The sequence below is a fragment of the Helianthus annuus genome, chromosome 11 (genome assembly GCF_002127325.2).
Source record: "Helianthus annuus cultivar XRQ/B chromosome 11, HanXRQr2.0-SUNRISE, whole genome shotgun sequence".
NCBI lineage: Eukaryota > Viridiplantae > Streptophyta > Magnoliopsida > Asterales > Asteraceae > Helianthus > Helianthus annuus.
In genome coordinates this window covers 163,195,546-163,219,522 of record NC_035443.2, presented here as the reverse complement: position 1 = coordinate 163,219,522, position 23,977 = coordinate 163,195,546, and the positions used below count along the sequence as shown (strand labels likewise).

The following is a 23,977-nucleotide window of genomic DNA, read 5'->3' as shown; positions in this document are numbered from 1 at the left end:
GAAAGATTGGGTTGGATTGGGTTGTGATAGTGGATAGTCTAAGACCGTCCGCTTTTGACAATTTGATGATTTGATCGAGGTTTTATTTTCAAAATCATCAGTTGTATTAAACCATTTAAAAAAATAATACATATACATAACCACATATTCCAAAAATAAATATACACACATAGGATTAGGTTCAAGAGTGAACACTAGTGTAGCTTGCGAACTAAGTGAACTAATCCTGGCCATACACGTGTAGATCAATGGCCATGATTTGATGATGAAATACACTAGTGTATTTTACGATTTGATGATGAAATCCTGACCATACACGTGTGTACATCAATGGCCTGGATTTGTTCACCCAGTTCGCAAATACACTAGTGTTCACTCTAGAACCCCACCCCACACACATATATTAATAATATAAGTTAAATGGCCAATTTCAAGTTCTAAACCAAAGTGAATCGGTTAACCACCAAAACGAAACCGTGAGGCGCGAACCAGACCACTTAGATCTCATACCAACCTCCTAGCTTTGGTTTTGACAGTTCGGTCATTTTTTATGGTTTTATAAACACCCCTGATTTTCATAACCTTTTTCCAAAAAAAAAAAAAAAAAAAGATGGCATGAATCTTCCAAGACGAACACCAACTCCAATATCACCATTTATAACCATGACAAAAAAGAAAGCCCTAAAAGACTAGGTCATATTGGTACATAATCAACTATTATGCACATGTAACTCTCTTTGATATAGTTTATAGTTGTTTTTAAAATCAAAAGCCCTCATGAGGAACAAGAGAGCATGCACACACCCGGACGGTACGCCCAAGCAGGTGGCAACCGAGCGTATCTTTCCATACCGGGTTGGTCATCAAACGGCTTTTCCATCACCTTTAACAGTCTTCTCACCTCTTCGAAATCACCTTGTTCAGCCATATCTATCGCGCTCTGGCATAAGTAGTTCCTGAGAACGTATTTTGGATTCACTGAGTTCATTGATACTTTCCGGTCCTCATCAGACACACCACTAGAAGATAGCTGCACCAAACCAACAATAAACATTACAAACAACTTTGGAAACTATCCTGTGGGAGAGCATAAACTGAGACGACAATTTCGACATAACCTCGTGAATCATTTTCTATAAATAAAAGTTAAAAGTAAAGTACACAGATAGTCTGATATATACCCGTCACCGGGTCACCCCAACTTTGGCACATATCAAAAAATTAGCGGTAATATAATTTAGTGGGGGTGGTTCATGAGCAGTTTTCTAGCATAATTTGAATTAGATTAGTAACTGTTGGGTAGGAGTAGAAATAGGAAACTTGTGTTTATTGTTTTGGGTTAGTTCATGGAGATATTACCCATCTCGAATCGGGTTAACCTTGTAATGAATTTCCCGTAATGAATCATTGATTTCTGAGGTTCTATCATAGTCCCTGTGGTTTTAAAAAATTTTGGATTTGGTCCCTACCTTTCCAAAAGTACACGGATGGTCCCTGTGGTTTACACTTTGTAACGCATTTAGTCCCCAGCCAACAAATTTAAAGGTTTCTTTCAGGAGGTCCAAGTTAGGGACTAAATGCGTTACAAAGTGCAAACCACAAAGACCATCCATGTACATTTGGCAAACGTTGGGGACTAAATGTGTTGCAAAGTGCACCCACCAGAATCATCCGTGTACTTTTGGAAAGCTACAGACCAAATCCAATTTTTTTTAAAAACTACAGGGACTATCCATGTACTTTACTCTAAAAATTTAGATTATTCTTCTATAAAGTACTATTTATATAAAAAGATAACCAACTTTACTCAAATCCAAAATTTTGAAAAACTACAGGAACTATCCGTGTATTTTAAAAAATTTAGATTATTCTTCTATAAAGTGCTATTTTTATAATAAGATAACCAACTTTACTCAAAAAATCTACTATGAAATGAAACTACTATATATTTGAAGTAGATCTGAAATGTTAATAAAATATTAAGCCTTAAATAAACAATATATAAAGCCTGAAGTCGTAAAGGTATAGGTAAATATAATTTGTAAGGAAAAAAAAATATTTAGAAATCCGTTCCAGCCACCCAGCCTGGTTTGTTAGTTCAACCGATAAACCGCTGATTCAAATGGAAGCGGTTCAAATAGAATTAACCAGACCCGTTACGTAACTGGTCCCAGTCCGGGCAGCCGGTTACGTCCAGTTTTAAAACCTGGTCCCTGTGGTTTACCAAAATTTTACATTTGATCCCTAGCTTTCCAAAAGTACACAGACGATCCTGTGAATGCGTTACAAAGTGCAAACCAAAGGGACCATCCATGTACTTATGGAAAGCTAGAGACCAAATCCAAAATTTTGGTATACCACAGGGACCATCCATGTACTTTACTCAAACCTCAACGAATAGAGTATACTGCAATCGTCAAAAAAAATTGTTTTATATAAATTGTAAACTTGGAGCAAGTAAAGTAGCAAATTGGGCACGGATATCGAGATCTCCATTTCCGGCAACACCAACCCAACAAAAAGAAAATGAAAGGTGGTTATTTCAAAGGAAAACCATTAAAAAGTAGATTTCCCAAATTGGAAAACTTTTAATGTATCTTGACTTAAAAAGAAGAGAGTAAAGTACATGAATGGTCCCTGTGGTTAAACAAATTTTGGATTTGGTCCCTAGCTTTTCAAAAGTACATGGATGGTCCCCGTGGTTCGCACATTGTAACGGATTTAGTCCCTAGCTAACAAATCTAAAGGTTCTAGCATGTCCAAGTTAGGAACTAAATGCGTTAGAAAATGCAAACCACAAGGACCATCTACGTACTTTTGGCAAAAGTTGGGGACTAAATGTGTTACCAAATGCAAACCACAGAAACCATCCGTGTACTTTTGAAAAGCTAGGGACCAAATCCAAAATTTTACTCAACCACAGGGACCATCCGTGTACTTCATACTCTAAAAAAAATGTTTCAGATCAACCTAGTACCCATCCCAAAGAGCAATTTAACCACCACTAACGAAAACAAACCGCATGTTATTATTGAAACAAGTTCAGGAGTCATGTCACCTCAGCTCTGTAGCGTTTCACCCAGTTAGTCCACGCCTCCTTGCGCTCTCTGCCAATATCTAGCAAAGCAGCCTTAAGCGGAACTAGCAAATCTTTATCTAGAACATCGGAATCAGCCTTAATGTTGGAGAGTAATCTAAAGAAGTTTGTGTAGTCAACTTTGTCAACTGCCATGTTGTTCAGAAGTTCACCAATGAGCTCTTTATTATACCTTGACAGACCGACTTTTTTGGTCATTATGGCCTGATATTCATCCATAAATTTACTACCGTATCTGCAGTGAATCATAAAACTCAAGTGTGACAACGGCAACAATAATGATGAATTTTTTAAATTAAAAGTTAAGAGTAGAATGCCATATTCGTCACTGAGGTTTGGCCAGTTTTGCGACTTTCGTCTAAAGGTTTGTTTTTTCACATCTGGATCCAAAAGGTTTGAAATCTTACCATTTTCATCCGACTCGTTAACTCCATCAATTTTTTCTTCGTTAAGTCAGGGATATTGTCGTCATTTTTCTTGACTTAAAGGGCAATTCGGTCTTTTGAATACTTGTACATTATGCTAAATGCTTGTACATACGAAAAAAATAACCGAACTGCCCTTTAAGTTAACAAAAAAGACAAAGATACCCCTGATTTAAAGATGAAAAATGGATGGAGTTAAAGAGCTGGATGAAAATGGCAAGATTTCAAACCTTTTGGATCCAGATGCGAAAAAACAAACCTTTGAACGAAAGTCGCAAAACTAACCAAACCTCAGGGGCAAAAATGACATTTTACTCTAAAATTTATTTCCATACCTTTCCAAGGCATAATTGAGCTCTTTTTTATTAATTAGCTGGGCTGTCGAAAGAGCTAATCCAAACTGGCCTATATTCCACGACCCGATATCGGGTTGTTCTGCAAAGCAATACCTTCTTCCCGGAAGATCAGTGGTGTTTGGAGTGAAACTAGGATCAAACGCATCGAGAAATCCAAACGGGCCATAATCAATTGTAAGCCCTAATACGCTCATGTTGTCGGTATTCAGCACACCGTGAGTGAAACCAACACCCTGCCATTTTGCAATTAAGGAAGCTGTACGCTCGGCAACTTCAACCAGCCACGCTGATATAAATGTAAAGTTAAAGTGTTAAACCCAATCATTTAAAAGAGTAAAATGCCATTTTCGTCTCTGAGGTTTGGCCAGTTTTGCGACTTTCGTCCAAAGGTTTGATTTTCCGCATCTGGATCCAAAAGGTTTGAAATGTTGCTATTTTCATCCGGCTCGTTAACTCCATCCATTTTTCTCTGTTAAGTCGCGGGTATTTCCGTCTTTTTTGTTAACACTTAATTTAAAGAGCAATTCGGTCCTTTTTAGGGGTATTCGGTATATTTACATAAAGTAAAAAAGACCAAATTGCCCTTTACGTTCGCAAAAAAAGACGGAAATACCCCTGACTTAAGGGAAAAAAGGGATGGAGTTAACGATCCGGATGGAAATTGGCAACATTTCAAACCTTTTGGATCCAGATGCGAAAAAAAAACCTTTCGACAAAAGTCGCAAAACCGGCCAAACCTAAGGGACGAAAATGGCATTTCTCATAATAAAAATATTAAAAATATTCACCTGCATACTTATTGGAAGTAAGATCCACAACATCATTGTTTCCTTCCCCGGTGGAGAACGATAAACTGTCACTTTTGTTCATACTTTCTATATGAGGAAAGTGATATTTGATGGTGTAATCAGCCAACGTTTTAACGATCTCAAGATCTTCTTTTCCTCTTTTAGCATGTATTTGAAATGAGCCAAAACGTAGAAAAGATTGCGCAACACGGCACACGATAGCACCAGGCTCATCTTTCGGATTCCCACTGAAACATGTTGCATTGGTTGTTTTAACTTTTAACGTTTAAGTCAATTAAAATGCATCAAACCCCCGTAGTTTATAGAACTTACTCGTAAAACATGTCACGACTCACTAATTTTCCGGTAGTTACGAGGCAAAGTGCGCGGGTGGTGGGAATTCCGAGACTGTGCATTGCTTCACTGCAAAGGAATTCCCGAATGCTGCTACGTAAAACCGCTAAACCGTCAGCAAACCGGCTATACGGAGTCTTTCCGGCACCCTTTAGCTGAAGCTCCCACCTTTGGGACTTGGAATTTATAAGCTCGCCGAGTGTGATGGCTCGACCGTCACCCAATTGGTCGGCCCATACTCCAAATTGATGGCCACCGTAACATTGAGCGTACGATAATCTGAGTTACAAGGAATTGATGACATTAGCATTATTAGAATCACACAAAGTAACAAAAAACTTGATAGATATGTCACTCACCCTCCTTTTAAAGGAGATGCCCCTGAAAACAGATATGGAAAATCAGGTCTTTCGAATCTGCAACATAATACCCATAACCATTGTGGACATTAAAATATCGTAAACCGACACATAAACATAATAAGATAATTTTATGAGATATGACAAGTTAACGTGTGGCAGAATTACTCTATATATGTGCATAAAAACTTACTCTTTAGGATCCAAATCAAGAATATCAGCAACAGACTCCGACCACACGACCAACTGAGGATTCTCCACCTCAGCAGATGGAGATACTCTCGAATAACAAGCATGAAGCACCTGAAACACATTCAACATCAAGGTACTTTTAAACCTTATAAACCGCATACATAACAACGCATCAAAAAATCGCACAACTTCAAAATTTCTTTCATCGTCTCAAAACATGTAACGAATTCACCGATATCATTAACCTCATCTTTAAACAGCACTGCCACGAGGTATCATGCGTGTCACAAGAGGCGTATACACATTCCTTAAACACTAAGCCTATTGAACATACACTAAACCTCTCGAAAATATCAGTGTTTATTATTCTATTATCATTTCAGACCTAATTTCACATCAATACAGTAGCAGTTCACTAAACAACCCTATAACTCATAGGTCATACAATATCATGAACATCTCACAACATATACAGTTAAATCCACAAACGCAAACTCTAATTGAATATTATTAATATACCAATCCACTCACTAAGTGATTATTCAAGCCCTAATTTCACATAAAGTACCAAAACTGAGATCCAAATCACACAGTTCCTAATATCTCTCAAATCAACAAATGAAAATAGTGAATTCTTAATCTAAAATGATGAATAATAACCTCGCGAGAAGTGATATCGGTTAACGGATCGCCTGGCAACTCCCGAACGAATGAATGATCCCAATTTATGTCTTCTAGCTTCAACTTAACCCTAGAATTTTCGGTCGGAGTTTGGTTATCCGGTCCGTCGGTGACTGTAGCGGCGGCGGTGGCGGTGGTTGGTGGTAGTTCCGTCGACATTTTGGACAAACGGAGAGAGAGTGATGGCGGTGAAGGAAGCAAAATGGAGAAGTGAGGAAACAAGAAGAGTAATAAGTCTTATTGTTGCTATGGTTACTTATTACACATGGATGATGTAAGGTAGAAGTTTACTTCTAATAAATACTAGATTGTTGCCATAGCGGCGCATTACGGCGGCAACGTCATAGTTGTTTATACGAATATGACGCGTTAAGATGTATCTGATTTAACTTAATATAAGGTATATAAGTATTGCAGTTATAAAAGAAACAAAATCGGACCCGTATTGATTCAATTAGTGAGAGTTCCACCTAACCACCACACAACCATTACCATTGCATCAAAACATAGTAGCCTCAAAACATACAGTAACTCGAATACCATCAAATGAAAACATATTATATCTGACCCGACTTGTTTCCAAACACAGTTTACGTCAAAACGTAAATCAACTGAAAACATACATAAAAAAACATGAAAACGTATTATATTTGACAATACTCGTTTTCGAAAAAAAAATTATGTCCAAACGTGAATTTATACTTTTCAAAGTAAACTTTGAAACGTGAATTTATACCAACGTGTCGACAAAATGTATTACATAAATTTGTACATAAAATAAGCATGGAAACGTATTATATTTGATCAGACTCGTTTCTAGGAAAAAAGTATATCAAAATGTAAATTTGTACCGAAATGTTTTTAAGCTAAAGAGTGAAAATACGAAATGTAAAATTGAAAAATTAAAACTCAAACAGGTAAAAATGACATTTTATAAAAATTTTAGAAAATATAACAGGCAATTTCCAAAGTTGGGAGGTTGTTTTGATCGGTGGCATTACCTTTAAAAACAGTTATTATAAAATAACTTATTAAAAAGTAACCAACGTAATAACATATAGAAATTTCAAACACGCATCATACGAATTTTCAATTTTTGTTGTTGGACTTCAACTGTTCAACCCATTACTAAACATATTTATCAATCTTTCTATACTAATAAACAAAAATCTTTTTTGGACACGTGTCATTCTCTGGTAATTTCTCACCCTTATTTTTTATTTATCTTTTTTATTAAATAATATAATAATAATAATAATAATAATAATAATAATAATAATAATAAACATCAATTAAACTAAATCTATTTATTTCTTTTGTTTTCATAATCAGAAATTGATTTCTTTTTTAGCTCTAAAGTTTCAATTTATGGCAATTTAAGTCTATTTCTATACTAATAAACAAAAATCTTTTTTTAAACACGTGTCATTCTCTGGTAATTTCTCACCCTTATTTTTTATTTACCTTTTTTATTAAATAATATAATAATAATAATAATAATAATATTAAACATCAATTTAACTAAATCTATTTATCTCTTTTGTTTTCATAATCAGAAATTGATTTCTTTTTTAACTCTAAAGTTTCAATTTATGGCAGTTTAAGTCTAAAGTTTCAATCTTTGCTAGTTTAACCCCTTTGATTAGTTTGAATTTTCACTTCTAATTCAAAAGTTTTCATCTTTTGCAATTTAACCCCCTATACTAATAAACAAAAATCTTTTTTGAACACATGTCATTCTCTCTGGTAATTTCTCACCCTTATTTTCTATGTATCTCTTTTATTAAATAATAATAATAATAATAATAATAATAATAATAATAATATAATCATAATAATAATAATATAATAATAATAATAATAAACATCAATTTAACTAAATCTATTTATCTCTTTTGTTTTCATAATCTGAAATTGATTTCTTTTTTAACACTAAAGTTTCAATTTTTGGCAATTTAAGTCTAAAGTTTCAATCTTTGGTATTTTAACCCATTTGATTAATTTGAATTTTCAATTCTAATTCAAAAGTTTTCATCTTTTGCAATTTAACCCCTTTAATTTTTTTTAATTTTCAATCCAAAGCTTTTCATCTTTCGCAATTTAATCTCAACACTTTTTTTTTACTTTCAACTTTAGTTTCTTATATACTTTTCATCTTTCATAAGTTCATCGTTTAACGTGTCGTTCTAAATTTCCAAGTTAACACGCCACAACGTGCGTGTGGGGTTCAACGTTTTTTCATCTATTTTTTTCCTGTTTGACATATCCGTCGCAACGCGTCAATTTTTCCAGTTTGATAGGACTGTCGCAGCGTGCGAGTCTGAGATCGATAGTTATTTTTTCTCGGTTTTACACATAGGCTCGTGGTCATGTGAAAAACATTTGCCTTTAATCTAACATGATATATAACTAATGAATCCCCCCGCCGCATTACGGCGGGTGGTAATTCTAGTATATAATATATAAATAAAAAATATAGAGTAAATTACTTTTTTGTCTCTGTGTTTTAGTGGTTTTAACCATTTGAATCCAAAATCAAAAATTTTAAGGCTCTGAGTCCCTAATCGCTCATTTTATAGCGTTTTGAGTCCAACTTTTAACACTTGTACTTTTGATTTTGGACTCAAGTGGTTAAAGCAACTAGAACACAAGGACTCAAAACGTTATAAAATGAGTAGTTAGAGACTCAGAGCATTAAACTTTTTTATTTTGAACTCAAGTGGTTAAAACTACTAAAACACAGTGACTCAAAAAGTAATTTACTCAAAAATATATGAACCGGGAAAGAGGAAAGAAAGCAGAGAGTAGTCATTTGACTTGGTCATGTAGTAAAGTTGAAACCCTTAATGCACATCTCTCTCTATCTCTCATTACATCTCCAGTCACCACCCCTACCTCCGCTTCCTTGACACCGTCGCCATCGTGTCGCTGTCTTTAATATCTCTTCCAGATTTCGGGAAGTTTTTCCTACCCTTTCTCGACCAAAGACTCCACATTCACCTTGTAGAGAACTCTCTGTTAAAGATTAGATCTAAACCACTATCACCTTGACCGTAACATTCTCTCTAAAGAAGACCCAGCCAACGTATCCAGATCAAAAAAGACTAGGGAGGGAGGACTTGGGGGGCAGCATAACGGTGGTGGCATCGACGTTGGTGGCTGCCGTCGATCTGATAAATGTGTCGATGAGTCTGGGTCTCTCTCCTCTAAACCCTTGCTGTATAATGCCTGCTCAATATTAGTTGCTATAACGACATGGTGTATAATGCCTGCTCAATATCAGTTGGGCTGTAAGCAGTGTGGGCCTGATGAGGACGTGGGCCAAGAAGGCCAGCTTGTGGCTGTGGTGATGTAGTGGAGTTGGGCCGGTTGGTTGAAGGGTAGGGGCAAGGTGGAGGAGACCAAGTGTTGGGCTGCTGTGATGGGCCGTAAGGGTAGTGTTGAGGAGGAGTGGGCCAATATGGTGCCCACGGATAGTATGGTTGGGGTGGGTAGTATGTGGAGTGGTTGGAACGTCCGCGACCATATGATCCGCGGCCACGGCCTCGACGACCAGAGCGGCCACGGCCACGGTAGGAGTCGGAGGGTGACCGGGTGTACTCAGCGGCAGGTCGGGTTGCTTGGGCGGTGAGGGCGGTGGAAGCGGTTTTGGAGGATAACAAGGCCTGCTCGTTCTTGCGGGTTTCAACCTGTATGAGTTGAGAACGGGCGTTGTAGAACGAGGGTAGAGGGCGCTGTTGAGTGATGATGGTACCAATACCCTCGTACTGATCATTCAAACCGGCGATGAGTTGGAGAACGAGCCGTTCATCAGTCACAGCTGCATCAACATTAGCAAGTTGGTCCGACAGTGTTTTGAGGGCTTGACAGTAAGCCGAGATATTGGGGAAGCCGTCCAGTCGGGTATTAGCGAACTTTTGCATGAGGTAAATAGCCCGAGATGCCTTGTTGTCATGGAACAGATTCTCGATAGCCACCCACGCGTCATGGGCGGTGGACGTTTTGTCGATTATGGTGTGGAGAAGATCATTGGAGATTGTACTATAGAGCCATTGCAGCACGATGGCATCCAAGCGATTCCAGGTAGCCAAGTCAGAGGATGACTCGGGTGTGGTTGTTTCAGGTTTGGCTTTGAGGTGGTCTTCGACTAAGTGAGCCCGGCAGTGAAGGGTGAACAAGGTTGCCCAGGATGAGTATTGACTGGACTCGATTTCTAAGGTGAAGGGGATTAGGGTTTTGATATTTGTGACGGTGGTGGCAGGGTGGATTTCAAATTTGATGGTGATGGGAGCGGTGTTCGAAGAAGTAAGATCATCGTCCCCCATGACAAGTGTTACAGGGAAGGAAGAGAAATCAGGTAGGCAGGGGAAGGAAGGAGGCGGCGAGTAGGGTTTAGAGGAGAGAGACCCAGACTCGTGATACCATGAAATAATATGAACCGTGATCCTTTCATTGATACCCTTCACAATATATAATACAGAGATATAGGCTAAATATGGACATAGAATAATTACAATAATCACAATATAATCATGCCTAATATACGGATGCTATTAGTGGAGACATGTTGTAACCCTAGTAGTTCTACTAGGCAATTCAGAAGTGTTTATATTTGTTTTGCATCTATGAAGATAGACTTTGAGATGTGTGGTAGAGAACTTTTGGGACTAGATGGTTGTTTTATGAAAGGCCCATTTTCAGGCCAGATTTTGACATTCATACAAAGAAAACTCATATATTAGAAAACTTTCCTTGTCTTTTATAGATTAGTTTAGTTCGACCACAATTTGAGTAAGCCGCTCAACTAGCTAGAATTACCTCTCACATAATAGGCCTAACCGCTATACAATCAACACTCAATCAACACTGAGGCGGGTTGTAAGTGGGTCTAGACAGACCGGTAAACTAGCAAGTGCGTCGAGCTTTGGGTCACCAGTCATAAGTAGAGCGTTCGGTAATTAGTTCACATGTATAGCAACTAGCAAGTAGTGTGTCAACATATGTTGATATAGTTGGTTCAAATTCTAAAAAATAGGTCAAAATGTTATATTAGAGAAAAACAGATACCATAATATGTTCTAAACAGGTACTTGGCTTCAAACGACTCTCTTTTAAGTTTTTACTATCCTTTGCTCTGTATACTTTACCAATTGTTAATCAACGATCTTTGCAGAATAGACAACATCAACCTTCGTCACGATAGAAGTAAATTTGTAACTTACATCATCCATGTACAAGTAACCACAACAACAACATTAACTATATCTTAAAATCAATGGTCGGTGGCCTTGCCACTGATCAAATTTACAATTATGACCTTCGATATTTGAAATGACTAGTTTGTCCTTTGTAATATCGATAATTAAACTGGAGGTTACTACGTCGACCACCGCAGGCGAAGAACCACCGATGCCTCCTCATTAAATGATAGCTACGTGTTTTATAGGAATGCATGTACCAAACACATTTATCAGATCGACGGCAGCCACCAACGTCGATGCCACCACCATTATGCTGCCCCCCCAAGTCCTCCCTCCCTAGTCTTTTTTGAGCAGGCACCAACGTCTGATATTGAGCAGGCATTATACAGCAAGTGCGATGCATCTTTATTTACGTACACTCATGGTCGTGACACAGCCTATTTACTATTATATGTCGATGATATTCTGCTTATCACTTCTTCCGACGCTCTTCGCCATCGTCTCTTGACTAGTCTCGCAGCTGAGTTCGCCATGAAAGATCTCGGCCCTCTCAGTTATTTTTTGGGTATCTCTGTTACTCGGCATGCGAACTCCATGTTTCTGTCTCAGCAGGCCTATGCTACTGATATTATTGCTCGTGCAGGGATGCAATCGTGCAACCCGGTTGCAACTCCGGTTGACACGCACACCAAACTCAGCGCCACGCCCAGTGAACCATTTCATGATCCTACCTTATACCGCAGCTTAGCCGGGGCTCTCCAATATCTCACCTTTACCCGACCTGACATCACCTATGCGGTTCAACAGGTGTGCATGCATATGCACGCTCCATGTCTTAATCACTGGCATGCACTCAAACGAATTCTAAGATATGTGAAGGGCTCTTCCTCGTATGGTATTACACTCGGTCCTTCTCGTGCCACATCTCTAGTGGCTTACACTGACGCTGATTGGGCTGGCTGCCCCGACACTAGGCGTTCTACTAGTGGCTACTGCGTCTATCTTGGTGACAATCTCATCTCATGGTCTTCCAAACGACAAGCCACTGTCTCTCGCTCCAGTGCTGAGGCCGAATATAGAGGGGTGGCTAATGTTGTTGCTGAGATTTGTTGGCTCCGGAACCTGCTTCTCGAGCTCTCATTACCGCTTACACGAGCTACTATGGTATATTGCGATAACGTCAGTGCCATTTATCTTTCCGGCAATCCGATTCAGCATCAACGAACCAAACACATCGAGTTGGATATTCACTTTGTACGAGAGCAGGTTCAGCGCGGCAATGTTCGTATCCTTCATGTACCGTCTCGATACCAGATTGCAGATATATTTACCAAAGGCCTACCACGGGTTTTGTTTGAAGATTTCAGGTCCAGTCTCAGCATTCGGTCACCTCCCGCTTCGACTGCGGGGGTGTAATAGCATCCGTATATTAGGCATGATTATATTGTGATTATTGTAATTATTCTATGTCCATATTTAGCCTATATCTCTGTATTATATATTGTGAAGGGTATCAATGAAAGGATCACGGTTCATATTATTTCATCCACATCAATTTTGATTGAGCTCCCATGGTTTGCTTTTAGTAGTTATTCACAGTAAGACCTAAGGAAACCATACTGCTCATTATAATCACCAATTATATTAACTGTGGCAATCCTTTTGGCTCTGAATACTTTCTGAAGTGAAATATGCATCTGGTGCTTCTTTTGCATTGAATCTTGAATAGTAGTCATGGGTATTTATGGGTTGCTTTCAATAAGTGGCTCAATCTCCTTGGCTATGGGGCTCATAGTGCAAAGACCGAAATCTCTTGTTCGGAGACACTGATGTTGATGATGAACTGTCTTCACACACCATCGATCTTTGGTCGATTTCCTTGAGATCTGAACTGCCCAAGGTCAAGTGGGTTTAGTGTGCCTTTTATTAGTGTTGTGACCTACAACCCCCCCCCCCCCCCTCAATTTGTTGTTTTTTGCCTAAGGCCCTTCACCGCTCTTGTTTTTCCCTTGAGACCCTTCACTACTATTTAAACTTGGATTCCAACTCAAAGTTGGACTTGTATCCAAACAAACAACCTTATGTCATAAATGCTCAATTTTCAGAATATAAACTTGTCTTCTAGACCTAATAGCATATGTTTTAATAAATTTGTTCAACTCCTGCTTATCATAGATTAACTAACCAATAAACAATGAAATAAATGATGAGTCACCGTCACGGCATCACATACAATGGATTTTCTTTTCCTTCTCAACTTCTTTGCAAGCTTTTTCTAAAACTGTGGAATTCTCATCATTATCACTATTAAGGTTATCTAGATCCGCATTAATGTCATCCAGATCAACATGATTATGATCACTTAAATCATCATTTTCCTCGCCATCAAAATCAACACAATCCTTAAAATGCCTCATGTCTACTTATACATCCTCCATAACATTATCATCATCTACAATATAATCAAGATCATATTCATCACTATCCTCAGATGATCCACCGTCACTGTTTTCTTGATCATGTTCATTTTCAAATACATTTTCAGTTTCATTGGATTGATGATTTCCAATTGTAGTACTAGATGAAACAACATTTTGAATTTCAATGAGTTGAACATTTTTAATTGCAATGCTAGAGGGAACATCTGTAGATGGACCAACATCTTCTTCTAGTGACTTCAACAACACGTACACGTTAATGTGAATGTTCAACATATATTTCAATTATCCTAAGTCCTTCTCGGACATGATCGAACATGGTTTCTAAATCACTATCATTACTCAACACTTTAGGAACGGAACCCAATGACAAATAAGGAACCTTAAAATGATAGTAGAAAACCATATCACATGGATATCCAAGTTCCTTACGAGTGTCCTTCAAAACATCCATTTCCAATTCATCAATATTAACACTATCAGTAAAGTTTGTCTTACCATTTAAGTATTCCCTACCAGGATACCTAGAAAACTCACCTCCATGGTGAACTTTGAGTGAGAAAAGTGTAGAACGATTAGCTGTAAACAAAAAACAACAATACGTTAGACACTTCATAGTTAGTTTCATGATCACATGGCATGTTCGATTATACTTACGGTATATGGTGTATTGGTCGAAATCTTCTTCTACACCATGAATCCCTCCAAAATCCATCAACCACAAGTCATATCACAGGGATGCAAATTGCAGTTTACTTTTTTCTTTTTTGTAATTATAATATCATGATAATTTTAAGTTCTTAAAGTTTATTGTGACACATTTATTAAAAATTATTATTGAAGTAAAAGAAAGAAATGTTATGGTATTTTAGTTATCATGAATCAGTATGAACATGTTTGGCCATTAAGTTATCTTCTAATGGATTAACCGAGATCTTTCTCTTTTATGCTATTTAAATTCATGAATCATAATTGTTCCCTGCTTTTGCTAGAAATCCTCATTTAGCTCTTAACTCCTAATTATTTACTACTTATCATTTAAACCTAGTCACATATTTATATAAGGTTATTCTAAAAAATACCAAAAATTCTATAAAAAAAAAAAAAAAAAAAAAAAAAAAATCTAGGAAGAAACATGGACGCGGTTTGCATGTTGTTTTCTCCTTAACGTGCAAACGGTTGTGTTTTTAACTATTATTTATCTAGCTTTATATGGTAACATTTACAATACAACGAGAGAATAATCACTTTATATGGTGAATTGCCTAACTACACATCTTAGGCAACCAACGCTATGGCCTAAGTAATAACCCTCAATAATATCACTTTATATGGTGAATTGCGGCGCTACAAAACCGTTGAGCAAACCCCTCCATACCTCTATTTTAGTACATCACAATCCATCTTAAAACACACCAAAAATATATGTTGTTATTCATTATGACGCACAACAACATTCCTTCTTAAAACAAGATTTCAAGAGCTTCCAAAGGGACATTCCAAGTTGGTTGTTTTCATCTTTATGTTTTGTGTTCTCCTGGCACTTTAAAAGTTGAGTTGGCATAATATCAACCTCCGTTATGAGTTGGTTAACCATTTCCAAGACTTCACTCATCGTTGGCCTTGACTTTGGGTCTCGAGACAAGCAACAATTAGCTATTAAAGACAACTTCTGTGCGGAATCTAGTGAGTACTTACCTTTGAGCCTTGAATCGATGATAAGCGTGAACCTTTTGGTGTCTAGATAGATTTTCACCCATTCTAGAAGCTTCTGCTCGTTTTGGGGCCGGTTCCCATCTAATGGGCGCCTACCCGTGATAAGTTCATATAGGAACACACCATAACTCCATACATCACTCTTGGATGACACACGCCCCGTTTCAATGTACTCTGGAGCCGCGTATTTCACTGTCCCAGCAAACTGATCAACGACACCGAAAAGTTAATGATTTTATGATTAGACTGAAATTAATGTATAACTTTAATTTTCCATTAATGCTTAAAAAAGCATTTCCTTTTTGTCACTTTTGACAACAATTAGCTCCATCTTTTATTTCTAATAAATCATCATTAGCTGTGGTGACAAATATCTAAAATGCCATCTCTCTTTTCATGAATATCTAAAATACCCTTGAATACATCAACAACAGACAAATATGTAACTGAATTTCAGAAGAAAAGAAAAAGATTTGTCATTTTGTCATAGTTTTTGTCATGGTTGTAAAACAAGGTTTCCAAGGCCGAGTACTCCCCGAGTAGTCGCTACAAGGCAGGCTGCCAAGGCGACTTTCTTTGACTCCGCCTAATTACTCGGAGTCAGTCAAATGCGGTCAAACTGGCCAGAATTGGATCTAGTAGATCAACACAGGCCTAGTTTGACTTAAATAATAATATAACATAATTTCTATGCCTATCATATTAAAGAATGAATCGTATTTTGTTATAAATATTAGTAAGTTTGTGTTATCTGACATATATTTAATCTCCAAAAAGTAATTTCTTTATAATTTAACATGTCCGAGTACTCCCAGAGTACTCTCCGCGTAGACCGAGTACTCTCAACTCCCCGGTCGACTGACTAAGGAGCGCCTAGCGACTTTTGCAACCATGGTTTTAGTAAAATGCTCATCATCTTGAATTTAAGGGAGTAAAAGTTAATCATATGGCAACGTTACCGCGGTTGAGATATGAGTTAACCCTTCTTGAGGACCTAATCGAGCCACCCCGAAATCCGACAGCTTAGCATTCCATTCACGGTCGAGAAGAATATTAGAAGATTTAAAATCTCTGAAAATAATCTACAGAATAATGAATTATGTTGCAGGTGTTAGTTATAACCATGGCTATTTGTAAAATATAGATACTTTTATTGGCGTGTATACGGGTATTAAGGTTAAAGATGCAAAACGGGCTTGTTCGTTGGTTGGTTGGTTGGTTGCACCATACACAGACCCGAAAATCATATCAGACACATGGACCACACGAATAGTTGCATGCAAACACACCACATGAACTCAAGATTTAATTTACATTATTATTTGAATATTAATACCATAAAATTTTATATTTACATCCAAGTAAACAAATGTGTAAAACACAATATGCTTAATTTAATAAAACTAAAGTTTAAATTGTGACATAAAACACATTTTTTTTATAAATAAACGAGTCAACATGTGAACCCATCCATTTTAGTTAACTATGTTTGTGGGTTCAACTCAAATCCGCTTATACTAAACTCAAACTCTATAATACCGTGTTACATTCATCTCGTGTCACAAATTCACACCCCTCGCTAAGATACCTGAAAGTCCATTTGTTCGTGTAGATATGCCAAGCCACGAGCCGTGTCTTGAGCGATTTTGAGTCTCATGGTCCATGAAAGAGGCGTTTGTACCCTTGTTGATAAATGATGTCTCACACTACCATTTTCCATATATTCATAGACTAAAAGCAGTTGTGTCCCTAAATCATTATCCTCCGCACAATAACCGATTAGTTTCACAAGATTAGGATGTTGAGCCACCCCAAGAACATTAATCTCTGTAATCCACTCTTTGTGTCCCTGTTCCAAGACAATCAAGTTCATCATCTAAACAAATCAAAACTCATAAACAAATTGAGTACTGAAGTCCATAAAAACCAAAGGTGCTTATGGTTCGGTTTAAAACTGTGAAACGGTCTAAACCAGTTATCGGTTTGGTTTTACATTAGGTTTTTTTAATTATTAGTTAACTCACATCGGGTTAGTTAAAAGATGAGCTAGTTAAAGCCCCACTGCCTATGTGGCAGTAACATAACGCTTTAAATAGCCCATGCTAGCCAAACCACACTGAATAGCCTCACAATCATGGGCGAAGCTTTTAAGGGACGGGAGGGGGCAGACGAACCCCCGAACTTTTCGCTCAGTAGTGAAGAGTATGTAGTTTTCATATAGAAATTTTTTGGTATATACATTTTCGACCCCTCGGTTTTATAGAAATTTTTAGGTCCGGTGACTTCACATATACATAAACATGTCCCTGACTACCATAATAAAACCGCAAATAGGAAACTCGAAGAAGATAGACTCGCCTGCAATACTCCATCGGCATACTTAACCGCCACCTGAATCTCACGAAAAGGGTCTTCCAAACTCTTGATCATGCCCTTATACACGCTCCCAAATCCACCCTCGCCAATCTTCGAAGCCGGGCAGAAGTTTCTAGTTGCTGTTTTGAGCTCAGCGACCGTAAAAACCCTCAGATTGCTTGGTTTGTCGGATAAATTAAAGAAGCTTGAAGTCATTCCATGATTGAGATCAGAGAAAGCAGTATGAAAGGTTTTAGTGGAAGCTGATTTTGTTTGAGTTGTGGCTTCATATTCACTCTCTACAATCATGAAACATCTGCAATGAAATACCATTGTTTCTTCAAATCTTTATTTTCCAAAAAAGGTGGAATTTAACAATTAACATAAGATGGGAAAGAAATATGCCAAAACCTGAGTCTTTGGCTGGAAACTTACTAAAGTTTGACTTCATGGAAACTAGAAGGAACCTGTCATGCAAGTGGAAATTTGGGTCCGCAGTGTTTTGGATATTCAAATAAAATAATAATAATAGTGTTTAAAATGGACTTTATATATTCTATTTATATTTTTTTCTTTTATTCTTTTGTTTTTAATTATAAGAGAAATGGACTTTCATACAACCTTAATTCACTTCAGCTACCATTAGTGTAACAATTGAGTGAACATAAGAGACTAAAAATGTAATAAATATATAACTTTCATACCAAAACCGCAATATGGACATGTAATTAACTCTTTAAAAACCAAATTATTAAAAAAGGGGTATTAGGAAATATTGGTAAGCTAGTCTAAGTACAGTTTATAAATCTTCTTTATTAAATTTCCATGGTGTTTACTTTATACATGCATGCATCATGAAGTCAAGTAGTAGACCCAAACCCTTACTTATGAATCGAATTCCCAGCATGATAGGATATTAGATTATAAGCCAAGGTTGGAGAACTTGCTAGTCGGCCGGTGAGGTGGGGACTAACAATTACACGGGATCAATCGGGATTAATCGGATCGGGTTTTTTATATGTAATTTTCAGTTTTATGTATACATAATTACATATACACATTTTTATAGGTAAATATTTTAAGTAGTTAGGTTTTCACTCTTACTCAACTCATTTTTAAGTATACAAGATTAATTGTTGGAATTCACATGGTTTGGTTGGAAACTGGCCAAAATTTGAGGTTTTGGCCGCGGCATATACAGGTTTTTTGCCGGAATATGGCCGGAATCGCCGATTTTTGGCTGGCCGACTAGGCCCCACTAGCGATTAATGGACTGATTAACGAAAAATTACTCGTTTACTGGCCGACTAGCGATTAATCGCCGACTAGTCACGATTTTTACAACACTGATTATAAGATGTATATGGTATGCACATGCATTCATGTACTAACTATATCCTGGTGGCTGGTCTTGCTATTTCATCTCAGAAATTAGGTTATAAAAATAATTGTGTCTGATTGCCTAAGACTCCTCATCATAATATTGCTATGTTATATGTTTGTTGGCAGAATCCTTGAGGAACAGTGATAAATACAAACAATAAAACACTTGAGTTCTGAAAGAACAATTGTATTGATTGTGATTGTGATGATACAAGTGATTTTGATAATCACAACTGAAATATACAAATACAAACCCTATATATACTAAACCAAGTGACACCTTGAACCATCGCATCCCTTGTATGTATAGACGCACCCACTTGATGAATAGATGTGTCTTCTTGTTTGGTGCCCATATCTGATTGTGATACGTCGCATTTAATCTTCTTAGGTTACAAGGTTTCAATCTTGACACAATACACCCTTATACTATATATTATTTACATAACAATACTTCCCCTTAAAACTAAATATAGTTTAAAAAAGGTCTTTAATAGCAAAGATTATATGTATCTTTGCGGTTATTGTACATAGCATATTTTTAGGAATATTGGTTTGTATAGATTGATTTACTTCCTTAATTATCAGACATTATTGTATTATATATTGTAAATCAATGTTAATGGAATGATCATTCAGTCAAATATTATTCTTTCTATATGGTATCAAGAGACATCTAGATCTCCATCGATCCATCTCCTTTATCCCTTACCGCCGGCCATCATCCTTCTCCCTTAATTCCTTACCGCCGGCCCTCCCCAACCTTCCGCCATCTCCATTCACCTCCTGTTTAACCCTCTTCCTCTTTTCTTTTCTAATGGACACCAAAATTCACCCTGCCATGAAGGTTACTAACATCAAAAACATGATTCCTCTGATTCTGGAAGACGAATCCTCTCACTTTACTACCTGGACAACCCTGTTCAAAGTGCACTGTCGTGCGTATCAGGTGTACGACCATCTGCAGCCCCGCCCTGCAGTGCCTATCCCCGCCGGTCCTTCCCCTGAATCGGACGCAACCACGACCCTTGCTGCCAAAGTCGAGGCTGATGCTCTTTGGTCTCGTCTTGACGCCACAGTCTTGCAGTGGATATATGGCACAATCTCGAAACCCCTTCTCCATATTATTTTGGTTCCCGGACAGACCGCATACGAAGCATGGACTGCAATCGCGAACCATTTCAATGACAATAAAAGCGCTCGTCAAATTCACCTGCAGCAACAGTTTTCCAACATTCACCTTGACGCCTTTCCGAACATGGCCGCCTATTGCCAACAAGTTAAGCATCTTGCCGATCAACTGAGCAATGTCGGTGCACCAGTCAACAATCAACGCCTCGTCACTCAACTTCTGGCCGGCCTAACCGAAGCCTACGACAGCATCTCTACTGTTCTACAAAATCGAGAGCCTCTACCAGATTTCAGCGAATGTCGCTCCCGCCTCACCATGGCTGAAACCACGAAGAAATCGGTCTCCACACGTGCAGCAACCACTTCGGTGTAACACCTCGAAAATTAATGTCCAATATCATATCGACACGTGTCATGTACTTAAAACATGTAAAGGAATGAATTAGAGGGACTAAAGTTGACAAACGGGGAATCTATGTGTGTAAAAGGATTCAAAATGTCAACGATGAATAAATATGCCTTTCAATAACCCTACATGATGTAAATACCCTTAAATGAATAAATCATGGATCATACGAAGCTAATCGTGAAAGAAAGTGAGGAATTACAAACTACAGGGGCTAAATGTCTCAACATGTTTAAAGTATACCTCTGAGTGATCTTTTAGCAGACCCGAAGCTTTGTAATGATAAATTATACTCACAATAATATGTGATAAAAATTTCACAAGGTTTCGATAAAGTATGAGAAAGTTATGACAATATTCGTATACGAGGGGTTAAAAGCGTCAATATTGAAATTTAAGACTTTTCGATGAACGTATGAATAACCGGGGAGTAAACAAAGTTGGTTTATGACTTGGGGTCCTTAAAAGTCAAGTTTGGGGATTTATAGTGCAAGAAATGAGCCAAAAATCAAGTTTGGAAGGACCAGGGACCGGAAATGCAAATTTTGAAACTTGTTTGGCAGGTTTTGCAGGTCCAGGCGACCCGCGTAAAGGTCCCCTATGACCTTACACGGGCCGCGTCAGAGTGCCAGTTACAGAAAATGTTGACAGCTGCCTGTTAAAGCCTTGTAACCGACTTAAAATGGTTGTTTTTGATTCTATGGTCTTGTTTGCTGGTATATTAAGGCCTAGGGACATTTGTAATGATCCCATAACATTCCTAGACTTGTTTGGCATGATCTTAATGATCCAAGAAACCTATATAAAGCCATCAACTTTGGGTTTTCATTTGCTCATTCACTTGTAACCATCACAACTCACTTCTTGGAGGTTCCTGGAGCTCAAGCATCTTTCCTAGTGATCATTAGTTGTGATTAGGACTATTGTAAGTACGCTTAACCTCCTTCAATTCAGTTTTGCTTAGTTTATTAGCGTTTAGTCAAACCGTCGAAACTAAGGTTTGACTTCGTCATTAATCTTAATTGCTCCAGTCAAATTTCATTATGAAAGTTCCTATGAGTTGGTAATTATGTGGGCATTAAACCTCTAAAAGGTCACCCTCTGATTCTCACTCTAACTAGGTCAATTGTCGAGTCAAACTTGATTATAAAAAAGTCAACAGAAAGCTAATTTTCAAATAAATGCATAATTAGCAATGTAGAAGCTATGCAACCTGTTTTGACATTAATATAACTTGGTAATTAATGTAAGAACATGTCTAAACATGTTCAACTCGACAATTTTTAGTTTAAGCTTGGTTCGGGACCGAAAGTCGCATAGTTTGACTTATGCTTTGACTTTCAGTTCTGACCCGTTTGAGCATGAATTAGGAATTCATTAGAGCTCTAATAGGACCAAGTTACCTATAAGTATAACCCTCTGAGATTATACAACTTGGTTCATTAGTTATTCGATTCATATGCATGATTCCGTTAAATGCTTAAATGTTGACTATTATGCCCTTATCATCTTAAAATGTGATTTTTGATAAAGTGAAAGAATAGAAACCTTCACTACTGATTTATAAACTTGTTCCTAGAATTTGACATCAGTTTGAGGTCTAGATTAAGAGTTATGCTCATTAGCGTAATTAAGAAGCTTTTAAGTAAATAAACCGCATAATTAGCATATAGCCTATCTAAACCCAATTTTTGATATCAAACTTTTTACCCACTGATATTATATAATATTTTGGGATTTTTGAAGATTTTTATTTTTTTTAGGCTGAGCATAACATAGGGTTCTAAGCTTAATTCGGTAATTGCCGGTTTTGCCCTTTTGGGCTATAAAATAAGTTTTACAAATCCTTTTGACCCCAAACCTTTTTCTACTGATCTAATACGATAAATAAAGTATTTTGAGCCTTCTGGAATAATAAAAATATCAGCTTTTCTTTAAAAACCCAGAAATGGCTCCAAATCGCATTTTTAAGCGTTTTTAACGCATAGTATATATTAAAACCATTTTATAAATATAAGGTTTGATGCTTACTGATATTTTTAGTAAATATTTACATTCTAACAGTAAGCAAAGGTCTTAAGCTCAGATTTCCGATTTTGACCTTTTAGGCTTATGTGAAATTACCAAAATGCCCTTAAGATGCATAGTTTAGTCATAAAGGATAGATTTCACATATAAGTTATACCTTACTGATATAACTTAGTAAGTTGAGTATTTTGCTGATTACGTCAGGTCTGAAACTCAGAATTATATTTAACCTCTTTTATAACCATTTAAATGACCAAAATACCCTTTCAGGGCGTAATTTGAGTTTAAATTCACTTGGGGCATAATAGAAGATATCTTTCTGATGTCACAACATATTTAAGGCATATTAACTTAGGAAACTTGCATATGGATCTTATGGTTACCCGTTACGCATGTTTAGCGTTCGGATCGGCGTATGTAACTAGTTTGCATATATTAGCCGAAACGGGTCAAACCATATCGTTTTTGTCTCAAAATCCAGAATATGTTTAAGTTACCCATATTAAACAAGCATGCAAGCTTTTCGGATCAAAACCACATTCTAAACCGGTCTTCGCTTTATCATGCGTTTGGACCGTGTATTCCTTTTGAAAACTAACCGGTCTAAGTCTAAACTTAATTAAAGACCCGTTAGGATTCTAATAGGTTATTAAAACCTTTGTTCCAGATTAGGAGCCCAGTAAAAGCTACGTGCACTTGCTGTATTTGAATTATACTTTGCTCAGGTAAATACCCTTAACTTATTTTCCCTATACGGGCTTGGGATACGGTACTATAAAAGTGCCGCTTGGTCGGGTGTATATACACATTTAAATCGTATTGTGATTGATGTATTTACATAACTTGTTTGATATGTATTATTTGGTGTATGGCCTTGGGGGTTAAATGACCATGTCCCGGATATCCTTGGCATCATTCATGAAATGGCCACAACCTAAGCACGGGGTGTAGGCGTACACCTGACAGTTGCATTACGTAAAAACTGGTATCCCACTATAAGGAATCGACCTTGTGGGCATTATACATGTGGCGTGTCAGTTAACTTAAGTCCGGCCCTACAAACCGGC

General features: G+C 37.3%; 4 protein-coding genes across 4 annotated transcripts; 1 reads left to right on the top strand and 3 right to left on the bottom strand.

Annotated features, from left to right (window-relative positions):
• Positions 1–618: 618 nt before the first annotated feature.
• LOC110890919 (protein adenylyltransferase SelO) lies at positions 619–6,516 on the bottom strand. The gene is made up of 8 exons (XM_022138562.2): positions 6,232–6,516; positions 5,573–5,682; positions 5,380–5,436; positions 5,000–5,299; positions 4,667–4,914; positions 3,858–4,164; positions 3,059–3,332; positions 619–1,030 (listed from the first exon to the last, which is right to left on the bottom strand). Exons 1-8 carry the CDS (start codon positions 6,409–6,411, stop codon positions 776–778), a joined length of 1,731 nt encoding a protein of 576 aa, XP_021994254.1. The 5' UTR covers positions 6,412–6,516; the 3' UTR covers positions 619–775.
• A 2,981-nt stretch (positions 6,517–9,497) lies between these two features.
• On the bottom strand, positions 9,498–10,577 carry LOC110888694. Its single transcript, XM_022136208.1, has one exon. The coding sequence runs from the start codon at positions 10,575–10,577 to the stop codon at positions 9,498–9,500; it is 1,080 nt and encodes a 359-aa protein (XP_021991900.1).
• Positions 10,578–15,073: 4,496 nt separating this feature from the next.
• Positions 15,074–18,325, bottom strand: LOC110890918 (serine/threonine-protein kinase PCRK1). Its single transcript, XM_022138561.2, has 4 exons — positions 17,966–18,325; positions 17,196–17,456; positions 16,567–16,689; positions 15,074–15,812 (listed from the first exon to the last, which is right to left on the bottom strand). The coding sequence occupies exons 1-4, from the start codon at positions 18,293–18,295 to the stop codon at positions 15,330–15,332; spliced, it is 1,197 nt and encodes a 398-aa protein (XP_021994253.1). The 5' UTR covers positions 18,296–18,325; the 3' UTR covers positions 15,074–15,329.
• A 1,837-nt stretch (positions 18,326–20,162) lies between these two features.
• LOC110888692 lies at positions 20,163–20,849 on the top strand. The gene has a single exon (XM_022136206.1). It carries the CDS (start codon positions 20,163–20,165, stop codon positions 20,847–20,849), a length of 687 nt encoding a protein of 228 aa, XP_021991898.1.
• Positions 20,850–23,977: the final 3,128 nt, after the last annotated feature.

Coding starts and splice junctions, on each gene's coding strand:
- LOC110890919 (XM_022138562.2), bottom strand. CDS start 6,411: ATGTCGACGGAACTACCACCAACCACCGCCACCGCCGCCGCTACAGTC. Junction 5,683..6,231: donor CCGATATCACTTCTCGCGAG/GTTATTATTCAT, acceptor AATGTGTTTCAG/GTGCTTCATGCTTGTTATTC. Junction 5,300..5,379: donor GCATCTCCTTTAAAAGGAGG/GTGAGTGACATA, acceptor CTTGTAACTCAG/ATTATCGTACGCTCAATGTT.
- LOC110888694 (XM_022136208.1), bottom strand. CDS start 10,577: ATGGGGGACGATGATCTTACTTCTTCGAACACCGCTCCCATCACCATC.
- LOC110890918 (XM_022138561.2), bottom strand. CDS start 18,295: ATGGTATTTCATTGCAGATGTTTCATGATTGTAGAGAGTGAATATGAA. Junction 17,457..17,965: donor ATGCCGATGGAGTATTGCAG/GCGAGTCTATCT, acceptor GTCTTGGAACAG/GGACACAAAGAGTGGATTAC. Junction 15,813..16,566: donor TAACTCATATCTCAACCGCG/GTAACGTTGCCA, acceptor GTCGTTGATCAG/TTTGCTGGGACAGTGAAATA.
- LOC110888692 (XM_022136206.1), top strand. CDS start 20,163: ATGGACACCAAAATTCACCCTGCCATGAAGGTTACTAACATCAAAAAC.